The sequence below is a fragment of the Excalfactoria chinensis genome, chromosome 3 (genome assembly GCF_039878825.1).
Source record: "Excalfactoria chinensis isolate bCotChi1 chromosome 3, bCotChi1.hap2, whole genome shotgun sequence".
Classification (NCBI taxonomy): Eukaryota; Metazoa; Chordata; class Aves; order Galliformes; family Phasianidae; genus Excalfactoria; species Excalfactoria chinensis.
In genome coordinates this window covers 59,226,032-59,241,238 of record NC_092827.1, presented here as the reverse complement: position 1 = coordinate 59,241,238, position 15,207 = coordinate 59,226,032, and the positions used below count along the sequence as shown (strand labels likewise).

Here is a 15,207-nt window from a genome sequence, read left to right as displayed (position 1 = left end):
GTTTGTTTTCTTTGTTTCTTAATTGTCCTCTGGTATTTTAACATTCACACCTTTGTGACTAGTTTTGGCAACACGCGTGTCCATGATATTTCCAGGAATCAGGGAAGCCTTTGATCAGAGTAGAAGGGGAAGTGGAATAGGCCTCTGTGAACCTGCCCACAGACCATTTTTTGGTATCATTTGTATCAACTGACAGCCAGCCATCAGCTGCACTGTTTTCTCAGGTCTGAGAAAAAGGTGATGCAATCATTTACAAATTTTGGATGCAGCATAGACACTTAATTATGTCTGATACTTATTAATTTAAGTAAGAATTAATAAGTACCAGAATGTTTTGTCTGGAAGCACTTTACTTGCCCACAACTGACATGATCAGCACTGTTTACATTCAGATTAATTTATGGAAAATTCTTTGGCTGGAGCTGGCTTGATGTATCTGACCCTTTCCATTATTTTGTATTTAATTGCGTAGAACCTCCAGCTGGTAGCTGATGGCTGCTGTAATCTTCAGAAACAGATCCAAATTACTCAGCTCTTTGGGGTTCCCGTTGTGGTTGCTCTAAACGTCTTCAAGTAAGTCTATTCTTTCATTACTCTTGTAAGTAAATCCACAGATCAAATTTCACACTTTTTTCTCTTGATTTGTGAGTGTAGCAGCTTTCGTGCTCAGTAAAGCAACTGTTGAAGAATTATTATTATTAATTTCCATCATGAAAATCCTTTGTATCCTTAGATTGTTCTTAAGGTTTAAAATGACAAAAAGTATATAAAGTTATGGAGGTACCAACGTTCATGTTAATTGGTTACAACAATGTTAATAAGTGTTCTTGAATTCATATGCTGTATGTAAATGTGCTGTGTATATGTAAACTTATTTAAAAATTTGCTGTACAACCTCTGATAAAGAGTAGGGTTAAGTGTATAAGATTATAAAATAGAAACAATTAAACAAAACAGAACTGTTTGGTTGGCAGAACTGACTCTCCTGCTGAAGTTGATCTCGTATGTGAGATCGCAAAGAAGTCTGGAGCATTTGATGCAGTACCCTGCAGTCACTGGTCCGATGGTGGTAGAGGAGCAGTAAAATTAGCTCAAGCTGTGGAAAAGGCAGCCAATCAGAAAAGCAGTTTCAAATATCTCTACAGCTTGGAGGTAAGATTATTTTATTTTAATGAATGCATGCTGCATTGTTATTGGATTTAAAACAAGAACGTTGCAACAAAGCTATCTAGCATGCTTGGAAAGCGGCTTGGCTTGGCTGTGACTTAAACAAAGAATGAGCAATCTGCTTCTTGTCTGATCAGTAGTGGAGAAAATCTGTAGTGCTTGTTGCTTAGTGCATTAAATCATATTTTGATAAGCTTATACTTAGCATGAAGATATATCTGTAGGTAGAACTTCCACAACTATTGTGGGAAACTTCACAAAGATCTTGTATGATGATTTTCCTGACAATCACCTGTAACTTTACTTACTGTCTCACAGTCATGGGTAGTGCAGCAATTTCTGACTCTCTGAAGCAATTCACACCCTGTAAGAGATGTTAGAGCATAAATGCACTACACATCTGTCCAGGCACAGAGGCTGACACAGAAGCACTGTCTTCACCAGCACCCACCTGCACTCACAAAGGTGAACAAGAAGAGTGACTAAATCATGCTGCTCCCTCCTGCTGGTCAGGACTAGAGCCTACTGGTGCAATACAGTCCCACACCACATGGGTCTCTCTTGCTGTTGGCACTAGGCCCTCAGCCTGTCCAGCAGTAGCCCTGGCCCTGCTCCCACTGCCATCACCAGCACACAGGAGCCTCTGGGCTCGCAGCTCAGCCAGCTGCCAGCACGCACAGCACTACTCCTGCTCGCCTCTTCAAAAATCCTGTATTTATTATTTTTAAGTTTTACTTGGTCCCAAAGTGCTACTCTTTCTGCATCCCACGAGTCCCGTACTCCTGCCACCCCTTTAGATTGACTCATCTGTGTTGGTTTCTCACCAAGGGTGATGGTGGCATATCCTATCCTTTGGTCTTAGGAAACAATTTATTCAGAGTGCTCTAATTTTCAATGATTAGGCTTTCTCACTAATTATATCACTACGGTTCCACCTGACATTGATTATTCCTCTGATCCTTTGTGTTTAACATATATAGCTGTTACGTAACCTAACAAAGCATAGTGTGGTTCGGGCTTCAGTTCCATGTCTGATGGAGATGATGCTCTATCCATGAGCCTTCATTATTGCAGTCCTCTGCAAAGTAGCATCACAAGAAGGTGAGCCTATCAGGAGGGGCAGCTTGCAAGGAAGGACTTTCTGGCCCCCTAGTTGCTCTGCTGGATGGATTACCACAGTGCAGGCAGAAAGTGTGGAGAGATGTACTGCCTAGGAAGTTGCACAACCAATTTCTTAGGTCCTTCCTTGCTATCCAAATATGGATTGATTCAAATTTGGTTAGCAAAATAGACTTAACTGGCATCAGGGAAGCTCTTGTCAAATTTCAGATCCTATGCCCCAGTTGTCAGTGCTACTTATTTTCTTTAGGAAAATTCTGAGCGCTATGTTTTAACAGCAGAACGTCTGCTTCATTCCTTTTAAATGGCTGAAAGTTTCTATTTTGATTCTACTTGCCAGAAAAAAAGTTCAGCCAGAGGTAGATGTGCCCTGCTCTTCTGTCTGTTTCCTTCTTGATACATACCTCATATCTGTTGCACCCATTTTATTTCTTCTCTTCATCTCTCCCACGATTTTCACAAGTGTCAGTAATCCAGACGTCTCTTATCAGTGTTACAAACTGCCTTCATGGAATCAATGGCATTAACTTGGGATTCTAAGGGCTATGGCATCTATTCAGGGCTTTTTGCCCATGGAGCATTTTTACAGCCAAACTGTACAATGTTTCTGCCTTTCTGAGTTTGTCCCTCATGAGATGCACTGGAAACTAAGGATATCATTTTATGATCTTTGAATAATAAAATTTATATATTTTTAAAGTTTAATTTATCAATATATGTAATACTTTTCCCCACAGGACACTTGTGTTACAGAGATAGCATGTTAGTATTTGATGAATTCCATATTTATGCTCCTATATTCTATGTAACTAAGAACCTTGTGATATGAATGAGTACAAATGATTGGCAGGGCCGGTCACTGCATCTGTGAAGGAATAAAATAAGATTAATTTCTACTTTAATGTCTTTTCCAGGCACATCTTCTTGTGCTGTGTTGCGTAAGCAGTGTGATTGTAGCACAGAGGGAATGAATCACATCTTTACATCATTTTGAAATTACATAACTTAACACACATATTATTAGCCTCAAAAATATGTTGAAGGAATTTTATAAAAACATATAAAAATCTTAAAATACTGTAAAAGTTTAAATTCAGGCCAACAAAAACAGTAAAAGGTAAAGTTCGGGCTTCTGTTTCATTCTTACTGGGCAAAGGGTAGGGACTAAAGCAATTGGAGGCAGGAGAGTGAAATAGCAGTGCTACTTGTTTTAAACCAAGGTAGATCATTTACGCACTGTGCTCACAGAGACAGGAAAGAAATTGCCTCTTCCTGGTCAGCCTGCCCAGATGTTAACTATGGGTGTAATAGGGTTTTTTGATGTTACAATTTGGAGGTCTGAATTGTACCATTCAAAGGGGTACCTATGACAGAAAAGTGAAGAAACAGAAGCAGTTGTAAGATGGGGTTCAGACATGTTTTCCCTCATCATTGTGCCTAAAAGGGTGTGTAAGAGCAAGCACATAATTCTGGCCCTTTTCAGCAGTTGCTGCATCCGTCCAGTTACTTGAATGCTTTCAGGACCTGGTTGCCTCCAGTTTGCTGAGGCTTGCAGTTTTCTTCTTTCCCTTGTGAAATATCAAAGGGGGAAATATTCTGCATAAGACCACTATTGCTTCATTTATATCTCTGTCTTTAAAAGATTACTCCAGTCTTCCCTTTAGCTATAATTAGAACAACTCACAGCAGCACAAACCGCTGTTGAAAAAGATACTGTGACAGATTCAAACAGCATTTTGAAGAAGGCATTACCCTGAATATTTAGAAACAAAACCCTTATTCCCCTACATGTAAAATTGTTTTTACTAGTCAGATTAATGTCTGCAGCAAACTCTATTACTGGTAGTCAGTCTGGCTTCTAATTACAGTGTAGTCCAAGTCAACCGAGCTCTTTTTGGCTTTTCTCTGAAATGACATGTATCTATTTGTAGTGTTTTAGCTAATTTCCACATCTATCTGAAAATAAAAGCTGAAAGGTGTTCACAAATATATATCGTGTGAGAAGAACATCTTTCCTGTATCTGTCAAATAGTGGTTTAAAAAAAAAAAAAAAAAAAAAAAAAAAAAAAAAAGGAAAAAAGAGGATTGGCTTTCTCTTTTTTCTGAATCCTGAGATATGTTTGTACATTCACATCATGTTCTCCTGAAATACTCAAGCATGTGCTGAATCAGCAGTTTTGGACAGTGGACACTACGCAGTTGTATTGACTCAGAACTCAAGGCTCAACTCAGTGGTCCTGTTGAGCATCATAGCATGTTATCGTTATCAGAGAACTGTGCTAGTGTGGTCATATTTCTCAGAGCATCTCAGTCAATGTTTTTGGTTTAAGCCAAGACAGCATTGATATCACACCGATGTTTTGGTTGTTGCTGAGTGATGGGAGTGTGCCTGGGGCCAATGTCTCTACATGACACAGTAATGTGCAATCCCACTTTTAGATTACGTATCACATTTTCTTTATTTCTCTAAGAGGACAAGCTTTTGTTTTTCCCCTACTAGCCGATATTTTTACTGTTTAATTTTTTTTTTTTTTTTTATTTTAGCAAAGTGAGATTTAGTAACAGATGAACAAATATTTTTCAGGAGTTGAAATGTGAACTGAAGAAGCTTCAAGCATAATTTGAGGGCAGTATCAAATGCAAATCTGACAACAACTTTGATGTTACTTGAGAAGTGGGAGAAAAGGGCGGATACAATATGCCATGTAATCCTTGCATTATTAGGACTCACTGTAGTGGGGGGAGTTGTTCAGGAGCAAGGAAGAGATGTTTTATTTGGTAGGCTTCTGAATTTATGACATTTTAAATTATTATTAGCAGTAGTTGTAATAAGCACCATAGCAGTGTGTGATTTTAGTATGGATGTTTCCCCTAATGAAAACTGTTCCCTCTTATTTTATTGTCGAATTGGTTTCTTACTGAGCTTTTATCTTTAACGTTTGGAAAACGGGTTTCTGCTAAAGGCCTCTTGAGTTCTCTATTAAATAATCTGTGCTTGAAAAAAAAACATATACATATATTCATGTTACATATGGAAAATATCATATAATCAACTCTCTTATCACTGTTGACTTCCTTTCTGGGTTCACATTTCTTGAAGTATGTATCATTAAGTTGCAACAGAATGCTATTACTCAAAATAATGTTGTCTGACCCGTTAGAAATAAGTTTAGATAACTAAGGCGAGGATAGAAGAGGATGAAAACATATGCATCCTATTCCCAAATTTCTCTGGCTTCAGTGCTTTTTTTTGGTGAGGGGAGGTGAGAGCATAGTAGGGAGGGCTATGTTCTGAGTTATATTCCTTGTTCATGCATGACAGTTGAGGAACCTGCCTTCTTTCACTGCGCAGCACGTTGAAACTTCCATGCTTTTGGAAGGGGAATGCTTGGGGCCTCTTCTATTTTCTCTGTGTTGAACTCTCACATGACTGCAAAGAGGCCTGCTCGATCAGGGAAAAATGAAGGCAGGATCAGTAAATCCGGCTAGTCAGGGGGTTGGCATTTTACCTTTAAAAGTTAGATGTGGCAAATGACAGATATTATTGAAGAGCCTCAAGTCACTGCACGTATTGAAAAGCTAAATAAAAGCATTGAAAGCTAAATAAAAAATCATAAAGGTCACAAAAGAGAGCGAGAAGAAGGGCTTGTTCCAATCTTCCAAGTTGATGACATCCATTCCAAGCTGACATCTATTTTAGCCAGTGCTCTGCTTTTAGCTAATACAAATGTTGATCCAAAAGTAATGCCTCCTATTTTATTTTGTTGGCCTATGAGGCAGATGGTGGTGGTTGAACCTTTTCCCAATATTCCATTGCATGTTGTTTCCATGAGGCAGATGGCAGCAGAGGGAAGTCTGATAAATAGCACCTAACATGGAAGTGCACATAAAGCAGAGGTGTGGAACTAAATTCCTCATGGAAGAAAAATGGCACCCATTTATTACATGCTTGCTGAACTTTGATGGTGACCAAGCAGTAGGTATGAGCACTCTGAGAGTGGGTGGTGCATTCCAGCAATGGCAACAACAAAAATGGGTCCCTTCTACTGGTGCAGAAGTTTACAAGTGCAGCATGCAGGCTCTTGTCCATGGCTGGTGAAAATGCATAGCTAATGGTGGCGGCAACATTGAAAAACAGTGTTTTCTTTCTGAGAACTTGGTCCATGAAACACTGTCATTGTGCTCTTTGTTGTAATTCCTATGGAAATAAATAGGAGGCATTACTTTAGAAGTGACCTCTGTATCATCACAGTAATTACTAGATTAATCTGTGGAAGTTGATAATACAAATATTTTGGCTGAGTGCAGTGAGTAGCCTGGCCAGGCTACTGAACAAAGAAGATCTCTGTTATCTTGGGTCCATCTGTGAGCAATGAGGCTGAGTAGCACTTCTGGGAGAGGAATTGAAGCAGTTAGCAACTTCATCACTGGTATTTCTCTTCCCCTTCTGTAAGCATAGCAATAACAGGCAAATCTTGATCACTTCAACACCATAGTTTTGCCCGTCTCTGTTGCACTGTGGCAAAATGATGTGGGCTCATTTCTTTCAGTCGTAGCTTCAGGAGTCAGAGATGATAAGTCAGTTATAGGGAGCTTAAAGGTAGCTTCAAAACAGAGGAAACTGGTAGTAGTGCTTGTGTGTGCATTAGCTTCTCTCCCATCCACCACTATCCAATGGGCTTCAATAACAAGAATGAGTTGTGATGTGCTTACTTGAGAAGGACAGTTGTTTGAAGAGAAGGGCAGAGTCAAGAAGCACTTGAAAGACTTTGGTTTGAGGACACTGAGCTCCAGAGAAATGACCTACAGCAGAGTATTTGTCTGTTTGCAAACAAGTTGTCTTTTTAGTTTCAATGCAATTAAGTGGTGGGGAAATTATTTTCTTCTCCTACTGATATCTAAGCCATGGAATCCATCCATTATGTGTCTTCTGTTGCACAGGCTCAACATACCTCTGATCTTTTGTCTTGAATGGACAAAACTGAAAGTTCTTAAGCTAGCCTAGAGTGGGGATAAATAAAATTATATATGCTTCTCACTGAAACTTTTACTGATAGCCAATGAAGATCATTTCTCATCTTCAAATGTAGACTGTGCTGCCCTCCAGGATATGCTAGTTCTTAAACTATTTCCCTCAACCCATTGCTAGTGAGCTATTTAGCAAAAAAGCCACATTAAAGAGGAATTCCACGGAATTCCTCTCATTCTCATCAAAAAGATTGTGGTGAACTCTGGGTGCTTTTTTTTTTTTTTTCCACTGAATTGACTGTTCCGAGATTGGAAGCTGTCTTTGTTTCACTCTATTATTTTGGTGTGTGTAAGCTCTTGACGACACTGCACTTTTGTGTTTGTTTTTATTATTTTCCTATTCTTTGTATGAAGAAACTTTTCCGAGGCACAGCTGGGATTTCAAAGTTGGAAAAGAAATCTCTGAGGCCACAGGCTTAGGTGTTGATTCACAATCCATTTAACTTGACTGAATATGCTTTTCTGCAGATTAAAAAACAAAATCTTGTCTTGTGCCAACAAAGGAAGAGGAGTGTTAGAGACTTGGGAACCCTTCTGTCAGCCACAGGTCTTCTGGAACAAGAATATACAGATACTTTAATAAATGTGTTTTTATTTTATCCAAGGGAAAAGCTACAAGTAGGAGTTTGAATGTGCAGAGTCAGCTATTGTTTTAGTGCTGCACTCTGTCACCCCACACAGCACCTTCAGCCATACTCCCATCATATGTTTTCATTTGGCAGTGTTCCCAAGAAGAGGAATGAGGGATGTCTGCATACTATTTCACTTAGTCAACCAGTGATTCTTTATTACCGCTTTCAGGGAATGCATTATTTGAAATTTTAAATAAAAAACAAGTGCCACTGCCTTGAGATTTAAACCATTTTAAGAATTTCTGCTAAAGCACATGCAGTTCAGGAACAATAAATCCAGAGGTTGGTGACTTCCTAAGTAAAATAGTGACAGTGTTATAGGCAATGGTCCTAAAGTGAATATTTATAAAACTTGAAGCATACGGTGTCAAAATTACAAGTGGCAGGGCAGCAGCTTTTATGCATTCTATGTTTAAATGCATGTTTCTCAGCAAATCTCAAGCTTTCTGAGGGAATAAATTAGTTTTAAATATTTATATTGTGTGACTGTGAAGAGATTCTTTCAGACAGTGTTGCTCTGTCTACAGGTATTCAGTTTAAGAGATGTAACACCATTGCTTATCTTAGTAGCTGTAGACTTTGCTGCAACCTTGCAGAATGGAGACTGGCTACAGATTTACAGCTGCTGGCTCTGGTTTTTTTTGGAGAGCATTTTCTGCTGAACCTTATTCTGATGGGGAAGAGTCAGAAGGAGTATTTAATGCAGAAGGAAGGAAGGACCAGAGGTTGCTTTTAGCAGTCCCTGAGATCAGTGTACAGGAAGTTAAAAAGATGAACTCCTTTCTCCAGTAGCCAAACAGCTTGAAGTCAGATGACCAGATTAGGATGCAAAAGATGGAAATCCCAAGCACAATCCCTGGTACTGTGGCCTTATAATTTCACATGGTACTGAGTGATGGCAGCAGAACTGATGTTAGGCATTACAATCCTAGCAGAGTACCCCTGTCCCAAAGCACTTGCGGTACCCACGTATTTCTGTGATCATTCTCAAACACACTGAGCATTCCATCTCCGTACCTCCACTTTATACTGGCTTTGTCTTTATGGTAAAGTGGTTCTGTGAATTGTTTTAAGATAGGTGTATTCTTTTCCTGCATCACTTTTTCTACTGTGTGCAGCTACAGAACAGTGGTGCTGCTCTCTTGGTTGCACTGGCATGACAGTGAGTGTGGGCAGCAGGAGGAGGAAGGAACAAGGAGGGGCTATGCAAGTTGTTCTGATGCCCTTGGAAATCCCCATCAAACTCCTTGTGGAAAAATGATAATTCAGTCTGCTGTTCTAGCTGGAAGAAGAGATGAAGAATGAAAGAAATGTTAGAAAAAGGCTAACTGGAATGAAAGGTCTATTAAAGTACCTTGTGGTATAAAGTATGCAGTTGATAATATTGAAGAAAGAATGTAATGTAATAAACAGCACCAATTTACTCTAATATCTCTTCCTGTACGGGAATGGGCTGAAAGTAGCAGCATGGTTGAATGATGACACAGGTGTGGTTTAATCTTGGATAGTCAATTCAATCTTGAGAATGACTCGCTCCACTCTTTATCACTGTTGATTTCTTTGTTTGATTTAGTCTATCAAATAATGAACTGTACACAGATGCTGTTTTTGTGAAAGCATTTTGTGTACTTTTGCTATCACTTGTTAAGCTTTAGCCCAAGAGATAATTAATTGTATTTATGGTGTAGACGCTTGATAGCCTCAAAAAGCATGCATGACTGTGCTTGCCTCAGAGAGAGCATAGAGCTTTGGAAGCTCCTCGTGTGTGGGATTTCAGAAATGCACATTGCCTTTAGCAGGGTTGGGATGATCAGTTACTTTTCAGAGCAACATCAAAACTACTTAGCCATTAGCAGATCCTTGTATGATGTGACCATGTAGCACCTACTTACATTCAGTATAAATTTACCTTTGAGCATTTCATGCCGTCATTTTCCTGAGAAGCTAAAACTGAATTTGAAAGGAATTCTCTGAAGGTGCTCTAATTCCATCAGTGTTTCTGTTTATATGTAGTTGCTACCTATAAAAGTCACGTTTTCTTTAAATTCATGTTGTCTGTTGTGTAGCTATCACCTGTTCACTGCTTAAATGTGCTTAAGTTGCAAAATATTCACAACCTTCCTTAAAGGAAATGAAAGAAGAACAGCTTTTATCACTGATCCTAAATCTTGTGTATTTTTGACACTTGCATTATCTGCATGTTTTATAAATATCACTGTCGTCACAGCTGTCCAGTCAGCAAAGGGGCTGTAGGGCTAACTTGGTGTTTTTAAGGATGCAGTTCTGCACGCACCATCCAGGCCAGACTTTTCATTCTTCTTTCACTGAGATTGTTTGTTGAGGGTCCAACAGGTGCATCAGCAGAGCTGAAGATGTTGAGAGTGGTAGTCAGGATCACAGACTGGTTAAGGTTGGAAGTGATATCTGGAGGTCATTTGGTCAAACCTACCCAGAACAGGCTGCCCAGGACCATGTCTACATGAATTTTGAAGTTCTCCAAGAAAGGAGACTCCACAAGCGATTTGAACAACTAGTTGTTGAATAAAGAACTAGTTCAAGAATATCCCAGCCCATTGCCGAAATAATCAGAAAAAATGCATGAGAGATACAGTAAGACTTTTCTTCTCTAAATTCTTGAGATGCATGGCTTCTGCTGGCAGGTATTTGACCAAGGTATTTTATGAACAGGTAGCTCACAAGAGTTTTTAACAGTTTTGTATCTGTTGGAACAGAAATGCTGCTTAAAGTTTCTTAAAGATTTAGTTGCTACGTTATTTTTCAGCCCCTTTGAGTTCAACTAAATAATTTTTCCATGCAAGTTAGCACTGTAAAACATTGTTACGTAGGGCAGATCTCAGTTCCCATCAGTGAAAGTATTTCAATTGTGATCAATCAACAACCTAACCCTAAACTTACCCTTAAAGATGAGATAAGAACACCCTAGAATTGCTTCTATGTGTGTCCTGTAAACATCCAGATTGCCATGTCAATTAATAAGGCTTCTTTTGCAGTAAATACCAGTATGTCATTTTCAACTGAAATGAATTTTTATTTCTCATATAAATTACAATGTGGCTTTTCTTTGGAAAAACTAAGTTAAATGAAATTATCCAACAATATTGCTTGCTAACTGAAATACAGGAAACTTTTTTGCTTGAAATGAACTTATGCTGTGAATCTAAATAGGTGATCTCTTAAAAATCCCACTAAATACTAGGAAACAGGTGGATCCTTAGCACAACGTAGCATACTTCTCTGCTTACTCCTGAAACTTCAGGAAGGAAGCATGTCTAACATTATGTACATGCATGGGCTGTGTTAATGTGTACAGAGCAGCTTTGCTTCCTTGATGATTTCTGTCTGGACTACGCTCAGCCAAGATTCAGCTTTGAGTGTCATGAAGCTAAATAAGCTCAAACTGTTTCATAATATCAAGTGCATTGCCTCACCATCGTGGCTGTGTATTCCTTGCAAAAGCATTCACATGAAATTCACATTCTTGCATCTGTTTCCCAACTGGTGATTCTTTTCAGGTTAAATTTGCAAAATTTGAGATGTGGATACTGAAAAGTATCCAAAAATATGCTTATTTATTAAAGATATATATATATAAATCTGTAGAAAACAGTCCAGCTCAGACTTGATCATACAAAATAGATAGCACATCCTGGGAGACAGAGTGCCACCACCTTCATTAAAGCTGTCTGTTGTGATGTTTGCCAGAACCCTGCTGCGGTCTATTTGGAAACTGCAGCTATGGTTCCTGGAAGGAGAGCATAGTAATTATACTGCTGTCAAATTAGTTTGAAATATTTTGAGGCAAATGCAAATTGAATCTAAATGAATCTCTCCATCTCAGTGCAGTTACTGAGATTTAAGTAGAAAACTGTTAGTTTTGATGTTGACCTAATGACAACAGGGAGGGGAATTCCTCTTGCCTTTACTTTTGCTGTTGCTGTTAGTTCTTCCCTGCCAGAAAAAAGCACCCAAATGGCAGGTTTAACAGATGCTCTTTGCATTTCTTCCACTGTTTTCTAGACAGCAGTGGTCATGGACATACTTAACCACACTGAAGGAAGTTTAGTCTCTTGATGGCTACCCATGTCACTGAGGTATTTCACTCAGCTTTGTGCTGCCAGGAATTATATCCAGAGTATTCATAATGTGTTATCTCCAGTCTTCATTAGGTTTTATTACTCCACATGGATTCATTTAAAAAGCCTGAATTCGGGAATGTGACATCATTCTTCCCAATTAAGGTGCAATAATTATATGGTCAGCACGTTCAGGAGGTGTCTTGTGGCACATCTTTAAAACTGCATTTTGAAATTTCTCATGAGGGAGGGATTTTATTTAAGCCTTAGTAGCCTTTTGCAGTCTTATATTTAAGCCACTTGAAAGCCTGGCAAGCTTATTGTTTGTGATATCTTTGTTACTGGAGTTCTTTATTAGTGTAAAGGCAGACTATTTTAAACCTCCATTTTTCTAAAATTTAATCAGAAATAGAGAAAGATCAGCCTGATAGAGGCCCTCTAACTGACCTATCTTTGTAGAATAACCATTGCTTCTAGATAGGTATTGTGAAAGTGTGATTAACTGTTGAACTTCCCATGAATGCACTAGCTAGTTTGTTACTCACAAACCAACTGCTTGACTGCACTGGTATAAAATTAAATATTTCACTTTTATTCTATTGACTTTTGTGTGTTAGTTCCTTGAGATTAAGTCCTCATCCCCAATTGATATCTCTTTATTTAGTATTTCTTCTTCATCTATTGTTACTTGAATATGCTGGAGCACAAATTACAGGTGAGGTGTCCACTGGTGTACTGCACACGTCTCTGCCCATTTTTGCTTGGTACTGAAGCAGCTGAACTAGTATGTAGAACTGTGGTCTGTCTTTCATTGTCATGTTCATATTGAAAGAAAAAGAAGCTGATGGTTTGCTTAGAATAGGCTGTAGGGGCCATAATTGCTGTCTTCTGGGTCATGCCAAACACAATGAAGAAAAAGCTGTTCACTCTAAAGAAATGATGTCACAAAAAGTAAGTGCCTGATCAGACCACGAAAAAACACTGCTGAAAATTGGTGAAAGGATTTCTAAGATCCTGAATGTGAGAGTTTGGATCTGCCTTCAAACAGAACCTCTAAGGGCAGATCACATGTTTGGTTTGAGATAAATAAGTGGTGGGGATGCTCATAGAGTTTGGAGTTGAATTTAGTGACTTTGAATTTTGATGTGTGTCATAAAATGGTTGGCTTGGCTTGGCTTGGTTTGGTTTGGTTTTGGAGGGGGTGTTGAACTCTTCAAAATAATTTACTGTATCAGTGATAAAGGTCAAAATATATATGTTAAGAAGGACAGAAGGTAAGGAACTAAAGAAGCAGTGATAGGTCTGAAATTTTCTGATAAAATGTCTTGCTTCTTAGAGGAAGCCTGCCTACCTTCTACCTTATCATGTCCCCTCATTGTGTTGGTTATCTTTATTGTGTTACGAATAGTGTCACAATAGTCTGATGATCCCTGCTGACCCACTGGAGTCTGCTTCCTTTTGTCTGTACTGTGGGTTAAGTCTTGATTCTTGGAACTACGTAGCAGTAGTTTTCTTTCTCCCTCTTCAAGGAAGAGCATAAGCTCCTGTTGCCAGCTCTGTAAAGCACAAATTTTATGGCATCTAAATGATAGAGTAGCTGAAATAATGGTTCTAATTCATGCACCGCTAGATGAATATCGTATCCTTCACCATTACCCTTTACTTTGGTAGCAAGACTGTTTTAAAAAGGATGAATCTAAATGAAAGATTAAGATTTCTCAGTCAGCAAACAAGATCTTAGTTTCTCTTGGATTCTGTTCTTACATATATTGTTTCCTGTTTTTGCAGCTTCCGATTGCTGAAAAGATAAAGGTCATTGCTCAGAAAGTATATGGAGCAAAGGATATAGAGTTATCTGCTGCTGCACAGTCACAAATTGATCGTTACACCCGGCAGGTAAGAACATCAATGAAATATGCCATCAAGTGCCTGCTGGATGAGAATCAGGAGACCTTGGGCTGTAAAATGTTCTGCAATTGGAGTGTCTAGACCAGCTTTTCTAAAAGGCTTGAGCTTACCTATGATGCTTAACTATGGAGGTCCATGTGGATTGGTTTAGATTGGATTAAATGGAACAAATATGAATGGTTTCAGTCTTGAAAGCTATCTTGGCCTACAGCATCCATACATATCTATGTAAGATATGAGTGATGACTGGAATCCATCTGGGATTGTTGATGAAATCTTGTGTACTCTTCATAGAGTGATAATTTAGCATTACTGCTCTGAATACAACAGCTGCATACCTGCAAAAGTAGTTGCTGCACAATTCTAACATATTAGTGTTCATTTGCACCTGCAAAAAATGGTGCATAGCTATTCATTTTAGTAACAGCACTCCCAACACTTGGGAAATTGTTTGCTTTCCTTTTGTTCATGTTATTTTCAAGGGATTATAAAGATTAGAAGGTGAAATAGATCACTGTTCCTAAAACATAGGAGTGGGCTATTTTGAAACAGTGTAGCGAGGTGAATGTATTTCTGTAAACAGAATGACTTCTGGAAGTAAACATGGTTGGAGCCTTTCAGTTAGAAAATAGAAACTATGGATGATGTGTCATGGAAAAATTCCGAAGTATGCTTCAGCAGCTTGGCCAGACAAGCAGAAGTATTGCTATCTTCTCTATAACACAAATCTCCTGAGAATTAACTTGATTTTCTAGATGGAGAAGAAGCTTGCTTAGTCTACTAGGAGCAGAATATCCCATTTATTTCTCTTTTCCCTCTGCAATTCTCTAATCCACTTATAGTCTAAATGTTAGTAGTGTCAGGAAATATATTCAGAGTGTCATTAAAGGATTGCTGTAAGCAATGGGCTGCAGAGTGTAGTGCTGCCTCTCCTGGCCTTGTGAATTGCATCCTTGTTTGTCAAGGCATAAAGAGAAGAGTGGAATGTGCTTCACTCAAGGTTAATCAATAATCTTGGAGACAAACAGTGTTAGGGGAGCTCCCTGGTGTTTTCTCCCACTTTTCGACCAACTATTACATTTTCATAAGTAAAGTGGCTGCCATTGCCTCACACGCTTTGTGCTTTTTAAAAACAAAGTAAAGTATTACAATCTATTTATTATTACCCTTGAGAGGATTCCCTTAGAGGCTCTGGGGCAATGAATTCCCATTGCATCTAGGTATCTAATTAGGTCACTAGATTCCAGAGAGAATTGCTT

General features: G+C 38.7%; 1 protein-coding gene across 2 annotated transcripts in view; it reads left to right on the top strand.

Moving 5' to 3' along the window:
- The window catches only part of MTHFD1L (methylenetetrahydrofolate dehydrogenase (NADP+ dependent) 1 like), a 136,077-nt gene that overhangs the window by 76,666 nt on the left and 44,204 nt on the right, over positions 1 to 15,207 (top strand). For both annotated transcript variants that reach the window (XM_072332897.1, XM_072332899.1), the window contains 3 exons: positions 473 to 573; positions 975 to 1,152; positions 13,829 to 13,936. In XM_072332897.1, the coding sequence (XP_072188998.1) occupies positions 473 to 573; positions 975 to 1,152; positions 13,829 to 13,936 (387 nt within the window). The remainder of the gene's footprint in view (positions 1 to 472; positions 574 to 974; positions 1,153 to 13,828; positions 13,937 to 15,207) is intronic.